General features: G+C 38.6%; 1 protein-coding gene across 1 annotated transcript in view; it reads right to left on the reverse strand.

The window, feature by feature from the left end:
* Positions 1-25,397, reverse strand: part of LOC149223099 (Transducin/WD40 repeat-like superfamily protein) — a 279,042-nt gene that overhangs the window by 212,511 nt on the left and 41,134 nt on the right. The window contains exon 2 of the mRNA XM_089385763.1: positions 15,115-15,322. Within this exon, the coding sequence (XP_089241889.1) occupies positions 15,115-15,322 (208 nt within the window). The remainder of the gene's footprint in view (positions 1-15,114; positions 15,323-25,397) is intronic.

The raw sequence follows: 25,397 nt of genomic DNA on the forward strand, positions 1-25,397 counted from the left end.
CTCTTAATTATTAAAGATCTACTTTCTATATCTAATATATGGAATGATTTATTCTAGTTCATGCTAAATTGTGCCCTAATTTTATTGAATATTGCATGCATTACTCATACATGATATGTCAAGATTGTCCTAGTGGTGAGCTCCTAGTAGCTCTCGCATAAACTCCATTATTTCATTTAGTGGGTAAATGTTGGAAATTTTTTGCTAGGGCATCAAAGTTTGGCCTCCTTAGGAACAACATTAGCTAATCTATCACATCCTTGACTCCATATGCCCAAAGGACAAGGCACTAGTCCAAAACATTGGCAATCATTCTTACTTTTTCTCCGTATTCTCTCTCTCCTAAATTAGGTCATTTTCAAGGCTATAGAAGGAATCTAGGGCTTGGTGCAAATTTCTAGGGAGGAAGAATTTTGGTGGTTGGAGAGCCTAAACATCAACTAGGTATGGTTTGCCAAAAAACCTTTCAATTTGGTGAGCATCCAATTTCAATTTCATCCATAAATTATCTTGCCTTAGGTGTTGCCCTAAGAGGGAAACCCTAGGTTTTCTTCCCTCAACTTAAGGACTTTCTCGAAGGTTTCAAGAGCCTTCGCTTAGCTAATATCCATTGGAATAACATTTTACACTTGCCTTGACCTTGAGTTACTACAACACTCATCAAATCAATCAAACCCTAGGTCTTGTACCTCCATTTCTAGGAATCTTCATAGAAAGTGAATTGCTTCCTTGTGAAACCTTGAACCAAAATTATGTCTTTCTAGAAGACCCCCTAGCAAGATCATTTAACACTCCAAACTTAGAATACCTATTATAAGTGATCTATTTCCTATTGGGAAATCTCCCATTGGTGAAAGTCTATAAACATGTAATGTTCCAAATGCAAAAATTTGGATATTTCTCGAAATTTTAACTGAAAAATACTTCAGATAATTTTCCATTCATAAACAAAAGATTTCCATGTATTATTTAGTAACATAAAACTACAAATAACAATAATGAGCAGAAATAATCTCAACTTTATTTATAATATATAAACTGGGATTTTACATGCTGAAACAACTAGTTGAGATAGAACTGGCCTCAAGAATCTGCTCCAATGTTGCACTCGCCCTCCACTAAAACTGAACTAAACTGCCATTGCTAAGCTCTAAATCTCAAGCTGCTTTTTAAGGCTGGACTTCACATGGTTTATAAGGTTGGGATCACTACTAGTAAGGATAAGATCATCAACATAAAGAACAAGAATGATAAGAGACTTACCCACTTTCTTGGTGTAGACAATATTGTCAGAATGACACCTAGAAAAGCCAGTATCTAAAAGAAAGTTATCCATTTTGGCATACCAAGCCCGAGGGGCTTGCTTGAGACCATAAAGGGATTTCTTAAGCCGACATACAAGGCTGGAGTCTATTTGTATAAAGCCAGGAGGTTGTTCCATATAGATTTCTTCATGCAAGTCCCCATGCAAGAAGGCAAATTTAACATCCATCTAATGGATTTCCCATTTGAAAGAGGCAGCAAGGGAAAGAACAAGGCGAATAAAGTTCAATTTGGCAATAGGGGAGAAGGTTTCAATATAGTCAATGCCTTCAACTTGTAAAAGGCCCTTAGCAACAAGACGAGCTTTATGTTTATCAACTTTTCCATCTGGTCCAAACTTGGTTCTGTTAACCCATTTACATCTACCAAGTTTTCTTCCCTTTGGAAGAGGAACAAGATCCCATGTATCATTTGCCAATAATGAACGATATTCTTCATTCATCGTTGCGTCCCAATTTGGATGGCCTGAAGCTTCTGCAAAGGTGTCAGGATCATAATACGCTAAAGCTTGAACCAATAAAGAAGAGGCTCTATCGAACTGAGAACATGTACGTCGTTGATCTGCTACAAGAGAACCTACTGCATCCCGAGTAGCACGGACCCATTTTGGAAGCTAAGGAGCTGAAGGAGGATCCTAAGAAGGTGGGGGAGGATTGTCATCATCGTTGTCATCATCATAGAGAGAGGTGACACATCAGTCAAACTAGCTTCGTAGGCCGATATATTTTCAGCAAACTTTACAACTCTTCTAATGATAACATTCTTGGATTTAGGTGAAAGAAGTTTATATTCTTTGACATCTTCAGAATATCCAACAAAAATACATTTTTCACTCTTAAGTTCTAAGGTTTTATGTTTCTCATCGAGAATATGGGCTGATGCTTCACTTCCAAAAACAAGAAAGTGACTTACATCTGGTTTAATTGAGCTCCATGCTTCTTCTAGAGTGATATTCTTTAAAACCTTAGTAGGAGTGCAATTTACTATGTAATTTGCACAGTTAATTGCTTCTGCCCAAAAAATTAAGACTAAGCCCTTTATATTGAAGCATACAATTAGCCATTTCCTTTAAGGTGTGATTCTTCCTTTCAACTACACCATTTTGTTGTGGAGTATATGGAAGAGTATGTTGCATTTGAATTCCATGCTCAGTGCAAAAGTTGATGAATTTGTTGTTAACATATTCTCCGCCATTATCAGATCTTAGCTTAAGAATTAGATGTCCAGATTGTTTCTCAAAAAAGGCCTTAAAGGCCAAGAACATGTTAAATACTTCACTTTTGAGTTTTAAGAAGTATACCCAAGTGCGTCTGGAGAAATCATCAATGAAAGTTAAGAAATAATTCTAGCCAGAGAATGAAACAACTGGAAGTGAACCACATAAATCACTATGCAAAAGCTGTAAAGGGGTCGAGGCATGCCAAGAGGCACGTTTTTCAAAACTATCCCGATGATGTTCTCCGAGTACACATCCGAAACAAACACCATCTCTATAAGATACCATAGGAAGACCTGTCACCATATTTTCTTTACATAGATTTTGAAGGGAGCGATAGTTTAAGTGACCAATTCGCTCATGCCAAAGTTTGCTCACTTCATCATTATGAGCAACAAATGCCGAGGGAAGAGTTGATGACCCAAAGTTGTTAAACTTATACAACTATGTAGAATCATCAGCAATGCCAATAACTAAAATCTGTCTAGGATATCTTAGGTTCTTAATTACAACATCATGAGATGAAAATTGAACGATTTTACCTTCACCTGAATGAGTTATCTAATATATAGATAGAAGGTTGCAGGATAAGGTTGGAACACATAATACATCATTAAATTAACCATTGTCTAGATGAATAGTTCCAGTCCCTATAACACTAAGAGATCTATCATCACCAACATATATATTTTGGTGTTACAATCATTTAAAGAAGAAAACATGGCTTCGTTTTTGGCCATGTGATAAGAAGCTTCAGAATCAATGAGCCACTCATGAGAATGAGAAGAAGATACATTTAGTGCATAGCCAGACCGAGATGCTTGACAACCACATGCAGAAAGTGTTATTCCTGAAGATGAAGTTGAAGTTGAAGAGTGCTCCAAATGGATGTTATGCTTATTCATTATTGCTTCCAAGGTTTCCATCTTCTTAAAGCATTTGGATTCTAAGTGGCCATCTCGATTACAAAAGTTTCAATGTATATCAGTCTTCTTCCCTTTGTTTTATTTGCCTTATCATTTTGTTGAATTGATTTTTCATTTTGAGACTGAAAGTACTTAGGACCCTTGCTTGGTTTAGGACCATTCTTTTTAAGATGTTTCTTCTTAGGATTCTTTGAACTTGGTTGCTGCTAGGTGGCTAAGGCTTTCTTAAAAGAGTTTCCAAGATTAAGAAAACCAAGATGTAAGAGTTTTTCTTGTTCTCTTATTAAAGAATCACAAAAGGCATCAAAAGAGGGGGACTTGTAGGCTTGTCCTTGAGAAATAAAGGCTTCTCTAGTAGAATGGAAGGTGGAAACAAACACAGAGTAGGCTAGTCCTAACTTAGTAAGAATGGAATAGATAAGGCTATCATCTTCTTTCTTAACCTTAACACCTTCTAAGAGAAGTCTAAGAGTCTTGAACTTGGACAAAAAATCTTCAATGGAAGAAAAATTATTGGGGTCCAACATAAGCAACTCATTTTCGAGTTGATGGGCTCTAATTTCATTTTTAATTCCAAAAACTTTATTGAGTTGTTTCATTGCTTCATCAGGGGTATCAAGTTCTGCGATATGGAATCTAAGGTCTGGAGAAATAGACATCCCTATCAACCCACGTGCTTGATCTTGCTTATTTTCCCATTTGACTGCCTTATCTTCATCTTTAGGTTTAGACTCTTGGCCTGAGGCTATTCTATAAAGACCTTTACTTCTAAGTAAATCCTCCATGTAGGACACCCATTGGAAGTAGTTGGTGCTGTCAAGAATAACTTGGCATGGACTTTCCATTTTAACAGAAACTGAAGCTGTAGATGTTGAAACTAAGTGTTCCAATGGAAAGATCTTGAAAAATTAGGCTAATTAAAAAAAAACGGCTCTGAAAACGGCTTCTGGATGAAGAAGTTATGGCTTTTTGAAGAAAAGTTGTTGAAGATGCCAATGAAGTACGTGAATGTGCAGAAGTGAATGATAATGTTATATTTTTTTTTAAATCCCCCCTCTTTCCAAACTTAATCTAATTAGTTCACTTTAAAAAAAAAAATTATGTGACCCACTTTTATAAATAAGTGAAAGTCACTTTTACAATGCTACTTTATGAGCTACTCACTAAATTGTAACTTAAATAAAAGATAAAGAGACTTTAGAATTATGAATGACTCACTTTAAATAATGGGTGAGAACCCTTTTACATAGAGTAACTTTAAAACATAAGTTACATGTGTTTTTTGAAAAAGTAACTCAACAAAAAGAAAGACTTGAATCCAAGACCTCTATTCTCATAAAGTAACTTTGGACCAAGTGAGCTAGTTTAAAAGGTTAGTAATTTTTGGAAAAGAGGAAGGGGGGGCTTTTTTTAAGTCACTGAAGCTTTGGAGTGCGTGCTTACTTGAGAAAGACCTTTTTGCCTACAAAACAAAAAACCACACAACCCAAAACGGACATGCAAAAAAAACCAAACCTTGCGGCTTGAAGTTAGATTTCGCCGGAAACTAAATATTTTCCTCAATGTTTCTGATTTTCCGAGATCACACTAAGGCGCAGCGGAAAAGAGCATGAGCATGAGAAAAATCTTTCCTTTCTATTTCTGATTTGCCTAGATCACACAGAGTCACGAGGCAAAGAGCATACGCAGAAATGAAAAGTATAGATTCGGTAATAAAAAACAGAGAGCTAAATAAACCGAAATAAACAGAGAGATGAATAACTAAAACTGCAAATAAAGATTGTATACCTCTAGATCTTAAAAATGACGTAGCTAGGGCTACCGGAAACCTTTTCGCGTGAAACGAAAAGGGTTCCTCACTAGAACAAATGCTTCTAACACAATAGAGCAGTCCTCTCGGCCCGAAAGCAGTCAAAAACAGTAGATTTAGAAAACGACAGTCGGATGCAGTTGTACCAGCTTCGGATTTGGATCACCAACAGATGCGGCCCTCAAATAGCTCTGATACCATGTAAGAATTTACATGGTAAGTTCCTCAGATAGAACACCAAAGGACACCACTCACAAACAAATCACAGATCAATACACCAGTATTCTTGACGTGGTTAAAACCCTCAAAGAGGGAAACAGCCCACGGCTTGAGCCAACGCGGCCACTTCAGACAATTTATTAATGTAAAAGAAAGAAAATTTACATAAGCTTCTCTCATGAACGGTCACCTTACAAATGACCCTCCATGCTCTTTAAATAGAGATCATGGACCAATCGAGTGTTAAGCCATGGATCAAGTGTCGGTAATACCGAGGAGAGAATGAACTGTCAGATCACTTCATGTCTAGAACATATCGTGATCGTTGGATTGTAAGTTACAAAAGTACATAGTAAAGAAACACTCTTTACCTAACTCTACACTAGACCAAGTTATACTTAACTATTTCCTATGTGTCGGAATATGCTAACAATGAAGATGTTGCCCTTGGGAAGATTAGTAATCTTCCTCTTCCAAGGAAGGACAAAGAGGTTGATTCAGGAAAGCGGAGAGAACTGCAGGATCAGCTGCCCGATGCTGAAGGACCAATGGATCCCATTGATCCACCCCCTCATGAGCCCTCCTCCTCAAAAAGGAGACCCTCATGGCTTAGGGAGACTCTCGAAGATGCCAAGAAACATGTTGCACCAAAGAAGACATTTCGTGAAAGCAAGAAGCCAAATAGGTAACAAGGGTACTTAACTGCAATGAGCACGATTGTTCAATCTGAGCCTTGCATATTCGAAGAAGTTTCAAAGCAACAAGTTTGGAAGGATGCAATGAACGAAGAGTATGAGTCAATTATGAAGAATGATGTATGGGATGTGGTCCCTAGACCCAAGGACAAATCCATTGTCACCTCGAAATGGCTCTACAAGATCAAGCACAGAGCTGATGGAAGTGCTGAAAAGTTCAAGGCCAGATTTGTTGCTCGAGGCCTCTGTTAAAAGGAACGTGTAGATTATGATGAGATATTTGCACTCGTTGCTCACTACACCACCATCCGTTCGATTCTAGCCCTCGTTGCCTCGCAAGGATGGAATCTACACCAGATGGATGTCAAGACTGCCTTCTTGCATGGTTCACTTAAGGAGGAAGTCTATGTAGAACAACCTGAGGGGTTCGAAGTTCAAGATCGTCAGACACATGTATGCAGGTTGAAGAAAGCCCTCTATGGATGGAAGCAAGCACCTCGAGCTTGGTATGAGAGGATTGATAGCTATCTAATGAAGTTGGGATTTACAAGAAGTGAAGTTGATCCGAACCTTTACTTTAAGGTTGAGAATGATAGACCTCTCATCTTGGTACTCTATGTGGACGATCTCTTTCTGACAGGTGCAGACCCTCTTATTCATCAATGTAAGAGGGAGTTGGCTTCTGAATTCGAGATGAAGGACCTAGGATTGATGCATTACTTCCTAGGGCTGGAGATCTGGCAAAAGCAAATTGAAATTTTCCTTTCTCAAAGAAAATATATTGTGAAGATACTTGAAAGATTTGGGATGGTGGACTGCCAGTCCATGACTACTCCAATGGAACTTAACTTCAAGAAGTTATACGGAAGTGTTGCTGGGCCCGATTTGGGAAATCCTTTTGAGTATCATCAACTCATTGGGGCCCTGATGTTCTTGTTGAACTCCCGTCTGGACATATGTTTTGCAGTGAACACATTGAGTCAATTTATGGTCGAGCTTCATCATATACATTGGATTGCTGCCAAGAATCTCTTGAGATATTTTCGGGGCACAATCACTTATGGACTGAGATACACTACCGGGAATGAGGCTCCATGGTTACTTTGATGCAGACTGGGCTAGTAGTGTGTTGGATCGTAAAAGCACATATGGATGTTGCTTCTCTCTACGTTCTGCTTTGATATCATGGATAAGCAAGAAGCAGAAGTTGGTCGCCTTGTGCACCGCTGAGGCTAAATACATTGTTGTTAGTTTGGCCTCTTGTGAAGTTGTTTGGTTGAGGAAGCTCTTTAGTGAGTTGTTTGGACATGTGTTGGATACCACCGTTATCTTCTGTGACAACTAGAGTGGGATTCGTCTTTCTTAGAATCTCGTGTTTCATGATCGCTCCAAGCATATTGATATCAAGTACCACTTTATCTGGGATATGGTACAATGGGGAGCAATAAGGCTCCATCATATTGGGACCGATGACCATGTCGTCGATATTCTTATGAAGCCCCTCGGGAAGGTCAAATTCTTAACCTTTCGTGAATGACTTGGAGTCATGGAGAGACCCTCTTATGAGGGTCTCGTATGAGATGGATGTTGAGCTCTGGGAGCTTCGGGGGGCTTGGGGTACTTCTTGGAGCGATGAGCGACCATATGGTGACTCACGCTCCCCTAGTGGTGCATTGTGTACAGGGTGAATGGTTCACCTTCCCCTGTGATACCCCATGGTGGCATATGCATAGGCTGAGTGGTTCACCCTCCCCTATGGCATATGAGCAAGATGAATGGTTCACCTTCTCCTATCGGCACATCCTACCCATGCAGTCAGGAATTCATGGGAAGTACCTCTCATCTGGCCAATGAGTATGGAAATGAGGATAGGGACCATAGTACTACCGATGGATGCATCGTGTACTACTGTACTCCCTATGGTATGATGTTGATATTGATCTGGGATTAATGGAAACTGACTACGGGTCAGTTAAGATAAGAGTGGTATGACACACTCTTTGTTGTTGGAGACTGACTTCGGGTATGAATGGTTCACCTTCTCCTATCGGCACATCCTACCCATACAGTCAGGGACTCATGGGAAGTACCTCTCATCTGGCCAATGAGTAGGGAAATGAGGATAGGGACCATAGTACTACCGATGGATGCATCATGTACTACCATACTCCCTATGCTAGGATGTTGATATTGATCTGGGATTAATGGAAACTGACTACGGGTTAGTTAAGATAAGAGTGGTATGACACACTCTTTGTTGTTGGAGACTAACTTCGGATCAGTGGAGAATGGTATGATACATTCTCGATCATTTCTTCTTTCTTCATGGTTCAATAGAGCAGTGCAATGACAGGGATGGTACAGATTCCCAGACAGTTTGGCAGGTGATGTTCTCCATAGTTGAGAGGGAGTGTTAGATTTAGCAACTAGGGCCAAACATCACTTTGGACAACTCTTATGAGGCAGTTGATATTTTTCTTGGATTCCTCTTTCCGAGAGGTGTAGGATTGATCTAAATATCATCCCATTCTGACATTCACAAATGAAGTTATGAATTTATTTTGATTATGGAAAAATTGTCAAGGTCGGCCAGCCATCAAATTAGCCTCCTCCAGCCTTCAACATTGCATATAAATACAAGGTCCCTCCTCCTCATTTTGGCATCTCATCTCATTCATCTTTCTCTCTCTCATCTTGATTGGGTACATATTTCTGGGCTTCTCTCTCTCCACACATGCGAAAGGAACACTGTCTTTTTCTAGCTGCTGCGTTGACCAAATTTGACCGAAATTTCAGGAGGCTGACTTTGACCAGCATTGACCCTATTTGACTTTGGTTTTGTGAGGGAGACTTCTGTTTAGGCAGACTGCTATTTTGGGCACAAAAACCAAGGTAGTTTGACCCTTGCGTTGACCAGCATTGACTGCCCTAATTCAGGTTGATGTGTTGACTTTTGTTGACCAGATTTGACTGGTTATTTTCGGACTGTTTTGGGCTGCATTATCTTGTTGGAAGGCGATTTGATCAAGGTTGACCGAGTTGTTTTGGAGGTCAATTTCAACCATGTTGACCAGCGTTGACTTTCTGGTTAGGGCTTTCAGTTTTTGTTGTTTTGACTGATCAATTTTGACAAGTGAGTATTGTAAATTGTATTCTCTCTCTGCTGAACTTTTGAAGAATTATAAGAAGAATTGATCAAGGGTTTCCCCTCATTGGGGTTTGTCCCTGGCTGGTGCCATATATTGTGTCCTCTTGTGTTGGTTTGTCTTCCAATGTTATTGTTTATGTTCTATCTGCATTTTACTATCATGTTGATGTGATTGGTAAACTGGGTATTGATATTGGGTTAATAAAGAAATTGAAGTAAAATTGCTAAGCATAGAACATACCATATGATGGAGAATTTTTACACTATGTAATCAATGCTATATGTAATGTCTAATATATTTTACATTTTAATTTTTTATTGTGAAATGAGTTATGGTTTTTCAGCATATGGTATTGATAAGCCATGGTATTGGCCCATGATATTGTAACAAAACCTATTTACAAGTTAATAATATCCATGGTAAAGTGGGGGTGGATATCCATGGTTAAGAAACTTGTTATATTGTAAGTTTATTGTAAGTATTAAGTTTTTATGTGCTTATTAATTAAATTTAAATATGGTTATGGAATCATTATTAGTCTCTGCCAAGGAAAGACTCTAACAATCGATTTGTTTGTTGATCACTATTAGTTTAGCATTGACCAATGTAAATTATAATGTTTAACTTTGAAAAATAAATATTTATTTTTCAATATTATTAAAAATAATCATTTTCAAACATTTGATTGGACCATAACTTGAAGGCCTTATTGCAGCATTTGCACAATATAATGCCATGTGGATAATTGGTTACATATTTTATGTCATAATTTATGGATATGGTTGCAATATTCATGCATGATTTTTAGATATTTGTGTAGTGATTTTTTATTCTTAAGCTTTGCAAGAAAACCATCCAAAAATAAAATACTTGAAAATAACTTATACTCAAGTAAATAACATATCTACCATCAATTACTTCCCACCATAATTTAAGCAAGTCTTTGCATAAAAAATGGATAGGAATAAGATGTAAAAAATATACTTATAGGAGTTACTTCCCACCATTATTTATGTTTTCTTTAACACTTATGTAGAAGTAAAATGTTAAAAGTGTAGACCAATGTTACTTGGGAGCGGGAGCGGAAGCGGGGAGCGGGAGCGGAAGCGGGAGCGGAAGCGGGAGCGGGAGCGACCATTTTCAGAAGCTCCCGGTTTGGGAGCGAATCCCGGAGCGATTTTTTAAAAATATATATATTTTTTATATTTTTTAATTTTTGATACATATATGTCAACAAAAACATGTAGAATGATGAATTAGATATAAAAAACATAAAAAAGCATAGATTGAACCATATAACAACAATCATCTAGAAGTTATAATCTTCATCAACCACGTCCGCAAGTTAGTAACATAGTAACATACAACATATTGAGTCTCATGATTCATCAATCTTAAAGTTTCAAGCTTTCAAAATTCAATATATAACATTTATCATCATTGATCACCAAAGTTGTACTTGTAAGCTAAGTGTAACCATTACAACAAATAATATCTAACATGAAATGAAATGTTATAAAATGAAATGAAATGAAACAACTTTCAACTTTCATGAAGCATCATATTCATAATTCATTACTAATGAGTTATAATTGCCAACTTCAAACTTAAATTGTCATATATTGTTTAAAAAAATATCATAATAAATATGAAAGAGTCAATAGCTATAAAAGCTACTAGAAACTAGAAAAGAGAAGTAAATCTATTATCTATTTCTTATGCTTGGGCCTCTTGCCACCACGAGAAATGTCTAATTTTTTAGTCTTGTTACAAAATCAGGATCTTTGTCATTAATATCACCCTCCAAGCATTAATATCCAGAGGTATCTTTGTCATTACCTTTGTATCTGTATAGGGATCTTTGTCATTAATATCACCCTCTAAGCATTAACATAAGATAGAAAAAGCATAGCATGTCAAGTCAAGATTTTGTTTGAGTGATGCGTACATTTTTAGAAGGGTCATGATAGAGGAGTTCGACAACCAATGTCACTAACATCAAGGTACATAGAGGGATTGGTACTCTTGATTAAATATGAGTTCCATACCCTAATACATGACAAAATTCAATGGAAACATTGCAATCCCCCAATCCTGAAATCCTGAAAAACTGATAAGTCTGCTGGATTTTGAATGAAATCTAAAATTCTACTTTCTCCATATGAAATCCAATGAGGACGAAACCACTCTCAAACATCCTGAGTCATTTCATGGTAATGTTAAAAATTTAAGTAAAAGGATGAAAATGAAAATTAAAGAAAATGTCACTTTTACTTTAAGAATTTAACATTACCATGAATAGCATATCAATACTAGGGCCTAGACTTGATCATTAAGTTGCCCCACTCAAAAACTATTTGTTTCTTTCAAAAAAAATTGCATTTCGAACATTACTACAAAAAAAAAAATGCAAAAAAGGCAAAACGCTCCCGAAAAGGCAGGGAGCGAAATTTTTTTTAGGGAGCGCACTCCCGAAATCGCTCCCTTTCGGGAGCGCGCTCCCGACCCGCTCCCGAGTCACTCCCGCCCGGAGCGCGGATCGGGAGCGGGAGCGAGGGGGGGGGGGGGCGCTCCCCCGCAACACTGGTGTAGACTTTTACTACCCACCAAAATTTATGCAAGATTGAGCAAGCAATTTACTTATCCACTTCACATCTCAATTTATTAGTTACTGCCAAAGCAAGACTATAGGATGATTTGTCTATCAACCATTATTAATTTAGCATTGACCAATGTAACTTATAATTATTTATGCAATTTTTCCTAGAGCATAATTTCTAACTTGAGTTGGAGGAGCTAAGTTGACCTACAAAACAAAATTATAATATAACAAATTGATATTTATTATTTTTATTACTTTTAACTTTTTATTATTAATTGAGCCAAGATTTAAATATTTACACTACAACATCTCCACCATACTTGGCTCTATATTTTGTTTAACCTTTTATTATTTCTTAATTTAGTCGACATATAAATGTTAAATGTTTGATATTTATGCCTACACATTGACCTCTATATCGACTTGTAATTATGGTTGACATTGACATTAGATTAAATTTGTTAAATGTTAAATGTTAAACATTTACGCTTGACATCTACCCCCATACTCGGTTGTAAAGTGCCTCTTGATGCAATGAGGTTTGCATGATTTTTCCTTTGAATCTTTTATTGAAACCTATTAGGTGTTTCCAGCCCCTAAGGGGAAGCAACATTTCACTAGTCCACCCTTCAATTGATAGGTGGTGAATAATGATGATAAAGGAGGAAATAAGACTTCATGGCCAAGTGCCATGGCCAAAGGGACCAGTTGATGGGTGTGTCCACGTCCTGAGTGTATAGATATGAGGAGGGAGCATTCATGGAAGAATGATTACCAACTCGCCCTTTGTTTTTCCACCCCTCTTGTGCGCCTTTTACTTCTCCTTAATCTATCTTTGTATTATTTCTTATAGCTCAAGGGTTAGAGCTTGCTTTGAATGATGTAGCAGTTGTATTACCCCTTTAAGATGAGTCAATTTATCGCTCATCAGAGTTTGACATGCAAGGGTTCCTTCCTTTGATGTGATGGAGCAATATGCAATCAAAAACCAGGTGATAGCCCTATGAGTGAGGTAGAGATCATGCTAGGCTCTTGCCCACACGCTAATCTTTATGTCTCTAGCCATATTTTGCATTTTGATTTTTCTTTCTTTAGTTTTATTATGACCAGGATATGCTCCTTTTGTTTCTTTTAGTTGCCTCAACCTCCCAGGGAATAGTTTCCAGACCGTACCCAAGTATGTGGACATGTGAGTGTCAAATCCCAAAGAACCCATGACAAGTTGAACCCAAAGAATGGAGGTGATATATGGGCTTGTAATGTAACATGGAAGGTGTTAAGTATGATATATGGGATGATGGAACTATGTTATCTTTATCAAGGCTTCCCAAGTAGTGTCCCTCATATCTTATACCCAAAGGGCCTTAAGGGAGGTCCCACTAGACTAGGATCAAAGATTAACCCCCCAAGTAAGGTGAGGGAACAAGATCACAATCAAAGTCTGTCAATCGTCCGGATTACCCCAAAATCCATACCAAATGCCTAAAAACACACAAGCATAAGCACCCGATTGCAAAATGATCAAAGTACCTTTTGAGTGGAAGCCCACCTTCTTCCAAGTGCTAATCTTGGATGGGTGAGAAGCAAATGGTTGATGCAAGTGTCAAAGATATGTGGCATATCATCAACTAATGGTGGTTGTTAGGGGTTGTTTTTGGTTTGGAATCTTGGATGACTAGTTGGTTGTCAAATGTATGAGAAAAGTTTTCTCCTATGGGGTTACCGCTACCCATTTTGGTGGGTAATAGGACATACAAGAGTTCATTTATTTAGGTGAAGCATTACATGCTTGAGGAACTGGGTGATGACTAATGATGGAGATAGAGCTCATGCTGGGGTTTTTCCCGTGCGCTAAATAAATGCCCAGTCATCTTTTGCATTTAATCTTTTTCTTTCATTGTGTCTTTATTATGCTTTTACCTTTCTTTTCGCTGCATTAACCTCCAAGGCTAAGTTTTCCAATCCCAGACTTAAGGATGAAGATGAAAAGGTGCCAATCCAATGACCAATGACCACCAGCCCAAAGAAGGGGATGGAGAAAGGGAAAGATGGAATGGGGTAAGTATGGATTACCCTAGACATGTTACTTCAATTGGTGCTTCTCCAATAGTGCCCTTCCTAAAACTCTGAAGCCTCAAAGGAGGTCCCACTTGACTAGGGTCAAAGACTAACCTCCAAGGTGAAGAGAGGGATCGAGAATGTAGTTGAGATCAGTCAATAATCTAGTTTTCCCCTTGATCCATATTAATATGCCCATAACATTGAGTGAAACCACATGATTGCAAAAATGGTTAAGAGTACCTGCGATGGATGACCCACCTTCCTTCAAGAAGGAATGTCAGATGGGAGATCTCTGAAAGATGACTGAAGCGAGAAGTGGAGGATCCTGGCAATATATTATGTGCCAATCATATAGGGCTGCTGGCTGGCTGGCTGTCCAAAGAGGAGAAAAAAATTCTCCTGAGTTACCATGTTTTGGTGGGTAACAGCGATTACGCACAAAAATCAGTAATGTCCTTCAAAATTTTACTCTTGATTATTACAATAATGTCAGGCATAGTTCTCTTTGATTTAATGCTACCCTTCCAGCTCTACTATAGCAATTTGTCTTGAGAGACATCATCATTGCATCGTCATATTTAAGTTAGTTACCTTTCATCTAGAAGCACTTCACCAATCTGAGGCACTTTAACTGCAGCTTCTGAATCCGGGTATATTCTGAACGTTTTGCTATTGTTTCCATTAGCAACAAATTTCACTGTTCTGCATATTATCTAAGAAACTATCCTGAACAGCACAAATACACGATATGTGTGTATATGCAAAATGTAAATTTTTATCATTTCCTCAATGAATGAAAATTACGGATTTTTTCCTTTCGATTAAAAAAAATCCTAAGAAACCATCCCACTAGCTTCTACGAAATATAGGAGATCCAATCGTAGAAGAAACCTTTCTGCACTCAATGTTGCAGGTTTAGAATATATATAGCAGTGTCCTGGAAAATGCATTCAGATCATTTTTGAGAACCAAACTGATGTCTTATTGTGTGCCAAAATTAACAATCATACAGTTTATAAATAATAAATATATGTAATAAATAAGCAATTCATATTTCACACCAGTACAGTGCAGGAAGGAATATTAGTGGCATCCATAAACTCTTTAACTGACCTGCTGGTGGTTCCTTGCATCCCATGCCCTGACTGTACCGTCAACAGAGGAAGAATGTAAGAGATGTGGGGTGTTGGAATCTGAAAATGAAATTTCACTTATAGTACCCTCATGTCCAATAAAATCTCCTAAATACTGGCCAGTCACTGGAGAGTAAAGCTTGATAGCATTTGTTGATAGTGAGACAGCCATAACTGAATTGTCTCGACTGTGTCCACAGAAAAAAGACTGCAGTATCAGAAGTGCGAAAAGAAAACATGGAATAAAAAGAACATAGATTAACCAGCCCAACACACAGAAATGCACGCTTTGCAGCATAGCCATTCACAAAGAAGAATACTATAAGGCTATAAGCTAGTCAAGATTCAAAACTTTGGTTAGAAATTACTAGTTATCATCATATTTTGTAAAGTACTAGCATAAGTATTTTCACCTTGTAGTGACATTTTTTAATAGATATTATCTTGCTTCATAGTATTTATTCTTTAGTAGTGACCAATGAGATCTGTGACTCAATTTAGGAGTTATCATTGTCCTTCTAGATATGAAATAATGAGCAGTTATGTAACGTATCAAATATACTGAAGGATTCTTTCTCCATTTAAAGTTTAGTAATGAATAAGCTGAATTTTCAAAATTAATGCAATTCAGCATTTTATGAGCAAGTCCTGTATCTCCCTTGTTCAAGCACTTTCATTCCCAATATCACTCTCCCTATTTGTCTTTCCCTCTTCCTCTGCTCATCTCTCACTGGTTTTGGATTATTCAGACCAGCAGCAGCTTCCCCTTTCAATAGCGTACATTATAATCAGTTCACAAGAGTTATTATATGCGGCATGAATGAAAAAGTGCAAACTAGTTTATCCCTGCCCAATTACTCAGTCAACAAGGACCATGCCAACTTTTAAGCCCTAGGTGACTGTTGTCCTATCATCCTATGTTTCTCTTAATAAATAAATCAGATCTGAATTTATTCAATCACAGGAAAAAAAATTCTGAACATGCAACAATCACACATATCAACGTTGCATGAAGCAGGGACGAAACAGGGACGTTTTTTGGAAGCGGGGACGCAGAAGCGTCATTTTCCAAAAATCTAGGAAGCGAATCATCTCGGAAGCGTCTACTATATATATATATATATATATATATATATATATATATATTGCATTTATATTCAAAACAAACATCCCAAATACCAAATTAGTTGTAGAAGACATGAAAACATGCATATTTTTACATAAATCAAGATAGATATGGCATCCATGATTCCATTGTACATCATGATTAATTATTTGAGCATCAACCATCCATATTCTAGCAACTACAAACATACATCAAATTTTTAAGCATATTATAAAACATAAAACATAAAGCATATTATCTAGCAAGTGAGCAACTGTCAACATTAGTCATGTCCAAAATTCAAAAAATAATGTTTACAAAATAGGCCACTTGGCCACCACCAAGACAAAAAAGGTTCAAATTCACAACAAGCCTACAAGTCTAATGATTAATCTATGGCAAAAGTAGTAAATAGTGAATATATCTACTAATCTCTCCTCTTTCCACCACGAAGAGTACATGGCGGTGGGCCTCCACGTGGAGGCAATGAAGAAGATGGTGCTTGTGGAAGTTGTGGGAGTGAGACTGAAACCGATGAAGACGAAGCCCAAGCTGTTAGTGTTGAACCATGGGACCTAGGAACCAAGGGACCAGATGGGGGTGGCAACTCAACTCGATCATCATCATCCTAGAATCGCTCAAAAAATTCATACTAAAAAAAACCACTAGTTAACAAAAAAAATTAAAAACAGAAATTAGAGAAATGCTTTATAAGCAAAATTGACACATTTGAATTCAATGGACATACCACTTATTGACTGAATTTTGAAATTCATACCACAATGGACATACCTGGATAAGAACATCCTCTAATTGCTCTAATCGCAACACTCCATCTTCCAAATTGGGCTCCTCTAGATTCATGTCCCAAACCTTAAGCTCTTTATTAGTCTTTGCATCATCACAGTAATGGGACAACAACTGCAAGTTGTAATGAACATAAACCAAGCTCTTTCCCTGGTCTAAACTTAACCTGTTCCTTTTAACACTATGGATGAAAGAATAAGAGATCCAACACCTCTTTGTAGAAGAAGTGTTTAACACTTGTGATCGCACCCGCAATGCCAAAGTTAGTAGAAGTGGAGTAGCACCTCCATGCATGTTCCACCACTCAAGAGAAGAACAACTCTCTCAATCTCTAATTGTATGTATGCTCCCAAATGGACCAGTGCTAAGCATATAGCTGCTCAATTGTTTCCATACCATGCCAGCCTCCTCCTCATCAGGGACTAATTTACCCAATGCAATCATATATTTTTCTAGAACCTCTAGATCTAGGTGTGGTTTTCTCCTACTCCCCCCCCAAGGTGTTGGTGTTGAAAGCCATGATGGATGACATTATTTAGGTGTCAAAACATATGCTAATGCATGCAATCGAACCTTTAGCATTTCCCATCGGTTTTCCACCCCTGCATGAATATAATTGTACAAGGTGATATCTCTAGGCTCAACAATGTTTTTAATCTGCCCCAACATGCTATCCATTTGTTGGCCGATATGAATCTACAAACTTGATCATGTAATAAATTGGTTTGGTGATTTGCAAAACATATTTAACCTATGACCAAAAGAACATGTCAAGAATAGTGTCCTTTGCTACATTAGCACCACCTTTATCAATGTTAATTTCCTCCCATGATCCAGAGGTCGCCATATTAGTTAAAGCTTGTCTCATCTTCACTAGCCGCCTAAAGGTGAGGTAATAACTTGCAAATCTTGTTTTTGCAAGTTTAAGCAACTGCGACTTGGAGTAAGTGCCATAGAAATAGTTTACCCTTGTATGCCCTGTGATAAATTTAATGAGTTGCTTCCCTTTCCTGTAAATCTCATTAATCCATGCACATTCTTTATGCTTCACAATATCATGCATCAAAAAGTTCAATGGGTGCACCAAGCACCCAGACCAAAAGATGTGTGGATGAGTACACTCAATAATTTTTCTTGTTGCCTTACAATTTGTTGCATTATATGTGATCACTTGAACCACATTATTTGGACCAACATCTCTGATTGATTGCAATAGGAGATCTCTGATGTTTTGGGAAGATGCACTGATGGAGGAGGAATCATGACATGTAATAAAAACTGCACCACTAGCAGAAACACCAAGAACATTTATCAAATGTTGGTTTCTAGTATTTGTCCACCCATCTGATACAATGGATACCCACAATCCACCCACTCATTTCTAAAACGTGTCAAAGCTCTTTGAACCTTTGATTTTTCTCTTGCTAATAACATTGTTCTAGCTTTCTCATAGTTGGGGGACTTGTATCCTTTTGGGGCTTCATTGATGACCTTTACCATTTCATGCCAATAGGGAGAGCGAAGCACATTGAATGGTACACTGTAAGCACAAAGAAATTGGACTATCTTTCCACGCACATCATCCCTCCCACCAACATTCAAGAAATCCCCTATTGTTCTTTTACCTCCAGAGCTTGCAAAAGTACCATGAGGAGATGAGCTACCAAATCTAGAGGTTGCACTTAATTCAAACTGAGTTTTTTGTTTCTTGCTTTTTTGTTGTGCAACCTCCTTTATTTGGATGTATTTTCTTCTTTGTCCAACTGAAATGTTTGGGCAAATTTGTATCCCCACAGCACCCTTTTATTATCATTGTCCATCACCCCACAAAGATGCCTCCTCACACGGGTATATGAACCACTAAATGGTTTTCCTCCATGACAACCATGAGGGCACAAAAATTTGTAGCTTCCACCACCTTTTCCCCCTTCAAGTTTGGTCACATAGTTCCACAAGGGTGTTAATGCAGCTTTCCCCTCTAGTGTTTCAATGTTCCCTTCAGGTTCATCCCCTTCCTCTTCAAACCCTTCCTCCTCATCATACATTGGGTCACTCATATGGGGACCACTATCCTCTTGTTCTTCTTCCCTTCTATTCCTACTCCCCCTTGCCATCATTAAAACCAAAAGTGGAATGATACATAGAAGCCAAAAGAACACCATCTTGGAATATGAATATAGATGGTGGACAACCTGCAATTAAATGAACAAGAAGAAACAATGGGAAAGAGTAGGAGAGAGAGGAGAAAAATACAAGAAAACAATGACAAAAAATGAGGGAGTTTGGGGTTTTCACTTACCTCTTTAGCTCTTGTAGATGGAAGCCCTTCTTTACTCCTCCAAGCTCCTCCTCCTTCTCCTAGCTCCTCCTTCTTCACTCCTCCAAGCTCTCCTCAAGTCTCTCCTCTCTTTCTCCTCTCTTCTCCAAGCTCTCTTCTCCTCTCTTCTCCAAGCTCTCAAAAAATACAAGTGAGAAAATGAGAGGTGAAAGGGCCTTTTAATCCCTTCATTCCTTACCTTAACCCAACTTGGACCCACCCCCAACCACTAGAGAAACAAAAAAAACTGTATTTGTGGGGCCGCACGCCAAAATTGGCCGACTGACCACGGAATCGGTCACGATCCGTACGGATCCAGCCCCGAAACTCTGCGTTTCGTACAGGTGATCCGCCATTCGAAACGCGTTTCGGAAATTCTGAAATGCGGATCAGGCCGGACAATTCCCACAAGGCTGGAACCGTCTTTTTTGGCCCGATCCGCATTTATGAATTTCCGAAACGCGTTTCGGCCGAAAAATCACCCACAGATCCGTACGGATCGCATTTCGGGGTTTTGATCCTTGCGAGGGGTGGGGGGGGCATTTCATGCAACACTAGCACATATAGTTGAAAAATGAACAACAAAAGCATAAACACGATACACAGATTAATTACACCAACTCATCTTTTCATTTAAATATTACAAGCTTACAGGGAAACCTCCATAACCTATCAAATTAACAGTTGTATGGTATACATAAAAATTCAGATCTGCAATTACTGAGATCAAACTGCCCGCTGGTCAATTGAGCATTTGCCTACTTGAACTACTGTACAGTACTGTACAGAGTATACTTTGGCCTGCTTCTCGATCTCGGCTCCTCTCCTATGCTCTCAATCTGATCAACTGATCTCTCTTGATCTCTAGTCTTCTTGGTGTACAAAATGTGTCTTCGATCTCTCCCATCTTGTTCTATTTATGATTTGAGAGAAATAATTAATCTCTTCAATCCTAACAACTGATTTCTCAAATCTTAGCAGCTAATCTCCTTAATCCTAGCAACCACCTTATCTCAACAATAAGGTGTACAGCTACAATTAGATCAAAGCTAACTCACTAATATTCTAAAATCTCTAGAATATTTCAATTAAATTTCTAAGACTGGGAGAATATAGAAAATTTGACTTTCACTTTTATTTATTTAAGTGAAATTACAAGATAGTATTATTTCTTACTTTTACTAAGGGGTCACTAATAGTTGTCTCAAACACCTCACATGTTCACGCCTAGCTTGTGTAAGAAGCTCCTACTCAAACCATATTTCTCAACACTTCCTCTTAGCAAGAAAGAAATTATGTACCAATCCAAGTATGTCTCTAAATACTTCAAACTTTCCTTTTGCCAAGGGCTTGGTCAAAATACCAACAACCTATTGATCTGTTGATACATATTGGATCTTCACATCTCCCTTTTGAATCCTATCTCGTACAAGTGATATGTGATCTCTATGCGCTTGGACAATCATGAAACACTGGATTCTTAGAGAATTTGATACATCTTTAATAGTAAATCATTGTTGGATCCAATTCCTACCAAAATAAATCTGCAAGCAACTTGCAAAGCCAAATGGCCTTATTACTCCTCATTTCAGCAGGGATACATACAAATTTTTATAATTTTGCATATTACCATTGTAATCACAAGGATACAAGCCAAAAGCTTTGTAAAACGATGTGAGTCTTTCTATTTAAGTTTACTAGGCCTCGTGATGGTCTGCCATGCCTGGTCCCTTTGGGGTAAGTCTCAGGTCCTTTCATCTTGGAGGGCTTTAGATGAATCTCATTGAGACACATGGTTTATGGGAGACTTTAGTTATATGGGGATCACCAGTGTAGGGGCCAATCCAACCCACGCCCAGTGCACCTATTTCTTACCACATGGTTATGGGTCATAGAGTCCATAGGTGTTCTTAGCATTGGTGCAGCATTTATCAAACAATTCTCGACATGGCAGTGTCACAATTTCAACAGCTCACATTTCTCGATGCACGTGGTATCAAAAGTCAAAGGGTCAACTTGGTCTCAAAATGCTCAAAATGAAGTGAAGATGACATGCCATGTTGAAGGTTTTCCAAAATGTGAAAGCATTGTTACCCACCGAAATGGGTGACCCCATAAGAGGAAACTTTTCTCCTACATTTGACAGCCAGCCAGCCAACAACCCCTAAAAGCCACTATTTGACGATAATATGCCATGTGCCTCCGCCATTTGCATCAACCATATGCCTCTCTCCATCCAACATTAACACTTAGATGAAGGTGGGATGCGTTTCAAAAAGGTACTTTGATCATTTTGCAATCGAGTGTTTATACTTGTTTGTTTTGGGCATTTATTATGGATAAAGTAGTGATTTGGAAGATTGATTGATCTTGACTGTAATTTTGTTCCCTCACCTTACCAAGGGGGTTAATCTTTCACCCTAGTCCAGTGGGACCTCCCTTAGCCCTTAGGGTTATAGGAAAAGCAATACTTGGAAAACCATGATTGAGATAGCATGTTCATTGTCCCCTATACCATACTTGATACTTTCCATCATACATTACAAGCCCCATATCTCACCTTCATTCTTCGGGTCTAACTTGTCATTGGTTCACCAAGATTTGGCACCCATATGTTCACGTTCCTTCAGTAGGATCGGAAAACTATTTCCCTAGAGGTTTATGCATCTAAAAAAATGAAAAAGCATATCGTAGCCACAATGAAAGAAAAAGAAGAAAATTAAAATGCAAAAGATGGTCAGGGCATAAAATTAGCGTGTGGGCAAAAGCCTAAGATGAGCTCTACCCTCCTCGTTGGCCATCACCCGATTCCTGAGCACATGATGCTCCTTTACATCAAAAGGAACCATTGCATGTCCCAACCCTGATGAGCGATAAACTAACTCATCTTAAGGGGTAATACAAATGCTACATCATAAAGAGCAAGCTCTAACCCTTAAGCTATGTGTGGTAATACAAAGAATAATCAAGAAGAAGTAAAAGGTGCACAAGAGCGGTGGAAAAAGTAGGTCAAGCAGGGTAACTCATGCCTCCACAATTGCTCCCTCCTTTACATTGATACACTCAGGATGTTGACACCCCGTTAGTGAGTCCCTTTGACCATGGCACTTGGCCATGAAGACTTTTCCCCTTTGTCTTCACATTTTACACTAACACATAGTTATTGAGGGGTTCACCTTGCAACTGCCACTTCCCCTTGAGGGTTGGAAGCATCTAATAGGGTTGACTATAAGCCACGTCTATCAAGGTAGGGAACAACTTTACGGGACTTGGTCTAGTTAGATATCGAAAGGTGATCCTTGTTTGAAGTATTGATATGCCTTTAACATTCAAGTTTGGTCCACTTAGATGCATATATGATCTTAGTCTCTAATGGATAGTTGTTTTCACTTGAGTTCATGTTGTTTTTGTCAGGTGGTCAGCAGTAGCCTAGGCCTTGAGGGCACCCACTCCACAAGTACCCAAGCCTATTAGGAAAGTATATGGCTTTAGCAAATGCATTGTTGAGAGAGTTGAGCCTCCTGACAGCATGAGCGGATCTTACATGTCCCAGAGTACCTTCAGGACCCAAGACGTTGGTCTACTTTGACCTAGCATTGGGGATTCTTCATGATGACACCATTGAACCCAGTGTGCCCCCAAGTTGGCCTTGACACAACCTGATGGGTAGGACTTGATTCAGAGCCTAGATGAGGATGGTCTCCCATTAAGAGACTAGGGAGGGCTTGTTGCACTCAGAGAAGCCCTAACGCTGGAGAGAGGAGGCCTTATTTAGACAGTTGTAGACACATGGAGACCACATGATGGCATCCCAGCTGCACCTAGAACCCCAGAGGAGGATTTGAGCACAATTCCTCAAATTTTGGATGATACGGGCCCTTTGACACTCTTTCACACCTCAGCACACATTAACATGGCATTTAGAGCCCTAAAATGGCATGACATCAACATTATGAGAGGCTACAACTCACACATGTGGGTATTTATGCTCTACTTTGTCATTAAGCCAGTGGGTTAGCTTGTAACCCAATTCTATCTTATGTCAAACTAGTTATTAGGGGCTTCATTAGGTTAAAATTACTTGAGGTAAACCTCATACAAATTAAGACCACCTTTGTTTCATTTTCATCATCACTTATGGATCAATTTGGCCTTCTAAGAGATTTCGGCCTTGCTGAAATTTGTCTTGTATCTTGTGGATATGTGATATTTTGTGGAATTTTTGCTTATGCAGCGATTCTCTTGCTTTGGAGATAAAGGATTGGTTCATGCATTTTCCTTGTAAGGATTCTTTGTATTTGAATATCTTTATGGAAATTGCATGGAATGGATATTGTTAGGGTTTCTATGTGCTAGTTTTTATTAAAAATATATATATGTGAAATCTTGGCAATGGTATTGTGTGTATTACCCTATTAAGAGTTTTTGTGACAATCCCTTGAGTGATCCTTCATGTTAAGCTCTCCTCAATGACTTTGTTCCCTCATAAAATGATAGCTAGGGTATGAAACTAGGGTTTTTCATATTCCCTTACTCCATTCTAGGGTTTAGTTTTCTCCTAAGTAGATCTCCCTCTAGACTCCATCACCCAAGGTCAAGCACTGGCCTTTCCACATTGTTGATCACACCATAAATCACCTATAAATTACATTTTTCTCCCCTTTTTCTGATTTTCGGCCTCTTAAAAAAAGCGTTAAGTTAGGTTTGGGGTTAAAATTCAACTAGAGTGCATGTGTTGGCTTGTGGAAGGATTCAACACATGGGTGCTAAGTCATTGCCTCAAAATAATCTTTTTCCCATGGCTAATTCTTCCATTTTAGGGCTAACATCATTTTCCTAGGCACTTTTTACCCCAGGTCAACCCTAATCTAGCCCTAGGCTTCAACTTAGGGTTTGTTAAAGGCTTGTTGTTCCTGAAATCGATCATATCCATTTATTCAAGCCTTTTCTTGCCCGTGTGCACCTAGGTAAGCTTGATAACCTTGCCTATTCACAAAATCTAGGTCACTTTGTGCCCCAAATAGGCCTTTTGGAGGGTACACATTGCCTTGTTTGAGCTAGTTGAGCCCTATTCTTAAGTTGAGTACCTATCTTAAGCCTATCCTTGTCACCTCTAAGCCTTAGACTTGATTTATCCATTAGGTGACCTACATAAGGAAGCCTCCCTTGTGGTGAAAACCCACTAAAGAGCAAGTGGTAGTAGTTGTGGTGACAGTTGGCCACACCTCATAATGTTGTCACTTGGTCTAGCTCCTTCCTTGTGAGCTCCCCTCACAAGATCTGCTAGATTTTGAGGCAACAGGCATCATCCAAAAACAAGCAGTCAAAGGTTGTTCAATGGCACGTAGCAATTCTAGGTGCAAAACAAGGGCAAATCTTCATAGAATGTGGCATGCAATACATCAAAAGTGATCTACAAATTTGACCGGACAAAACCCCAAGTGGTAGATTCTTCAAATTCTCTAGGGCATTATAGATCCCTCTTTCATGCATGATGGTGTGGCATGTGTGGGTCAAAAACTGGTAGCACAGGGATTGGACTAGCCATTGGCGCTAGGGGTATGTGGAAGATGGTCCAAAAATCAGTCAATAGTCAAGGAATGATGTCAAAATCTAGCCAAGTGAGTCAAGTCAACCCTCCTACTATCATTAAGGTCAACAAAAGTGTAACATTGGAGGTCAAAACTAGTCATTTGAAGGTCAAGGTTAGCCAAGTGAGTCAAGTCAACCCTCCTACTATCATTAAGGTCAACAAAAGTGTAACATTGGAGGTCAAAACTAGTCATTTGAAGGTCAAGGTGGGCGTTGCATCTCAAGTCGACAAGAATGTACCTATTGAAAAGTGAAATCATCACTCACTCGACTAAATCTAAGTCTCCAAGGATCAAGTTGAGTTTTTCATAGAACAAAGTCAAGCCACTAAGGTAGTTACTGGGACAACTAGATAAGGGCATTGAGCATCCAAAGACCACTATTCTTCATCTTTTCCATTTCTAGGGTCATTGCAAAAGGAACATTGGACATCCAAGGGTAA

This window comes from Pinus tabuliformis, chromosome Q, assembly GCF_031772625.1.
Source record: "Pinus tabuliformis cultivar Carrire ecotype Pingquan chromosome Q, CPIR1, whole genome shotgun sequence".
In the NCBI taxonomy this organism is placed as follows: Eukaryota; Viridiplantae; Streptophyta; class Pinopsida; order Pinales; family Pinaceae; genus Pinus; species Pinus tabuliformis.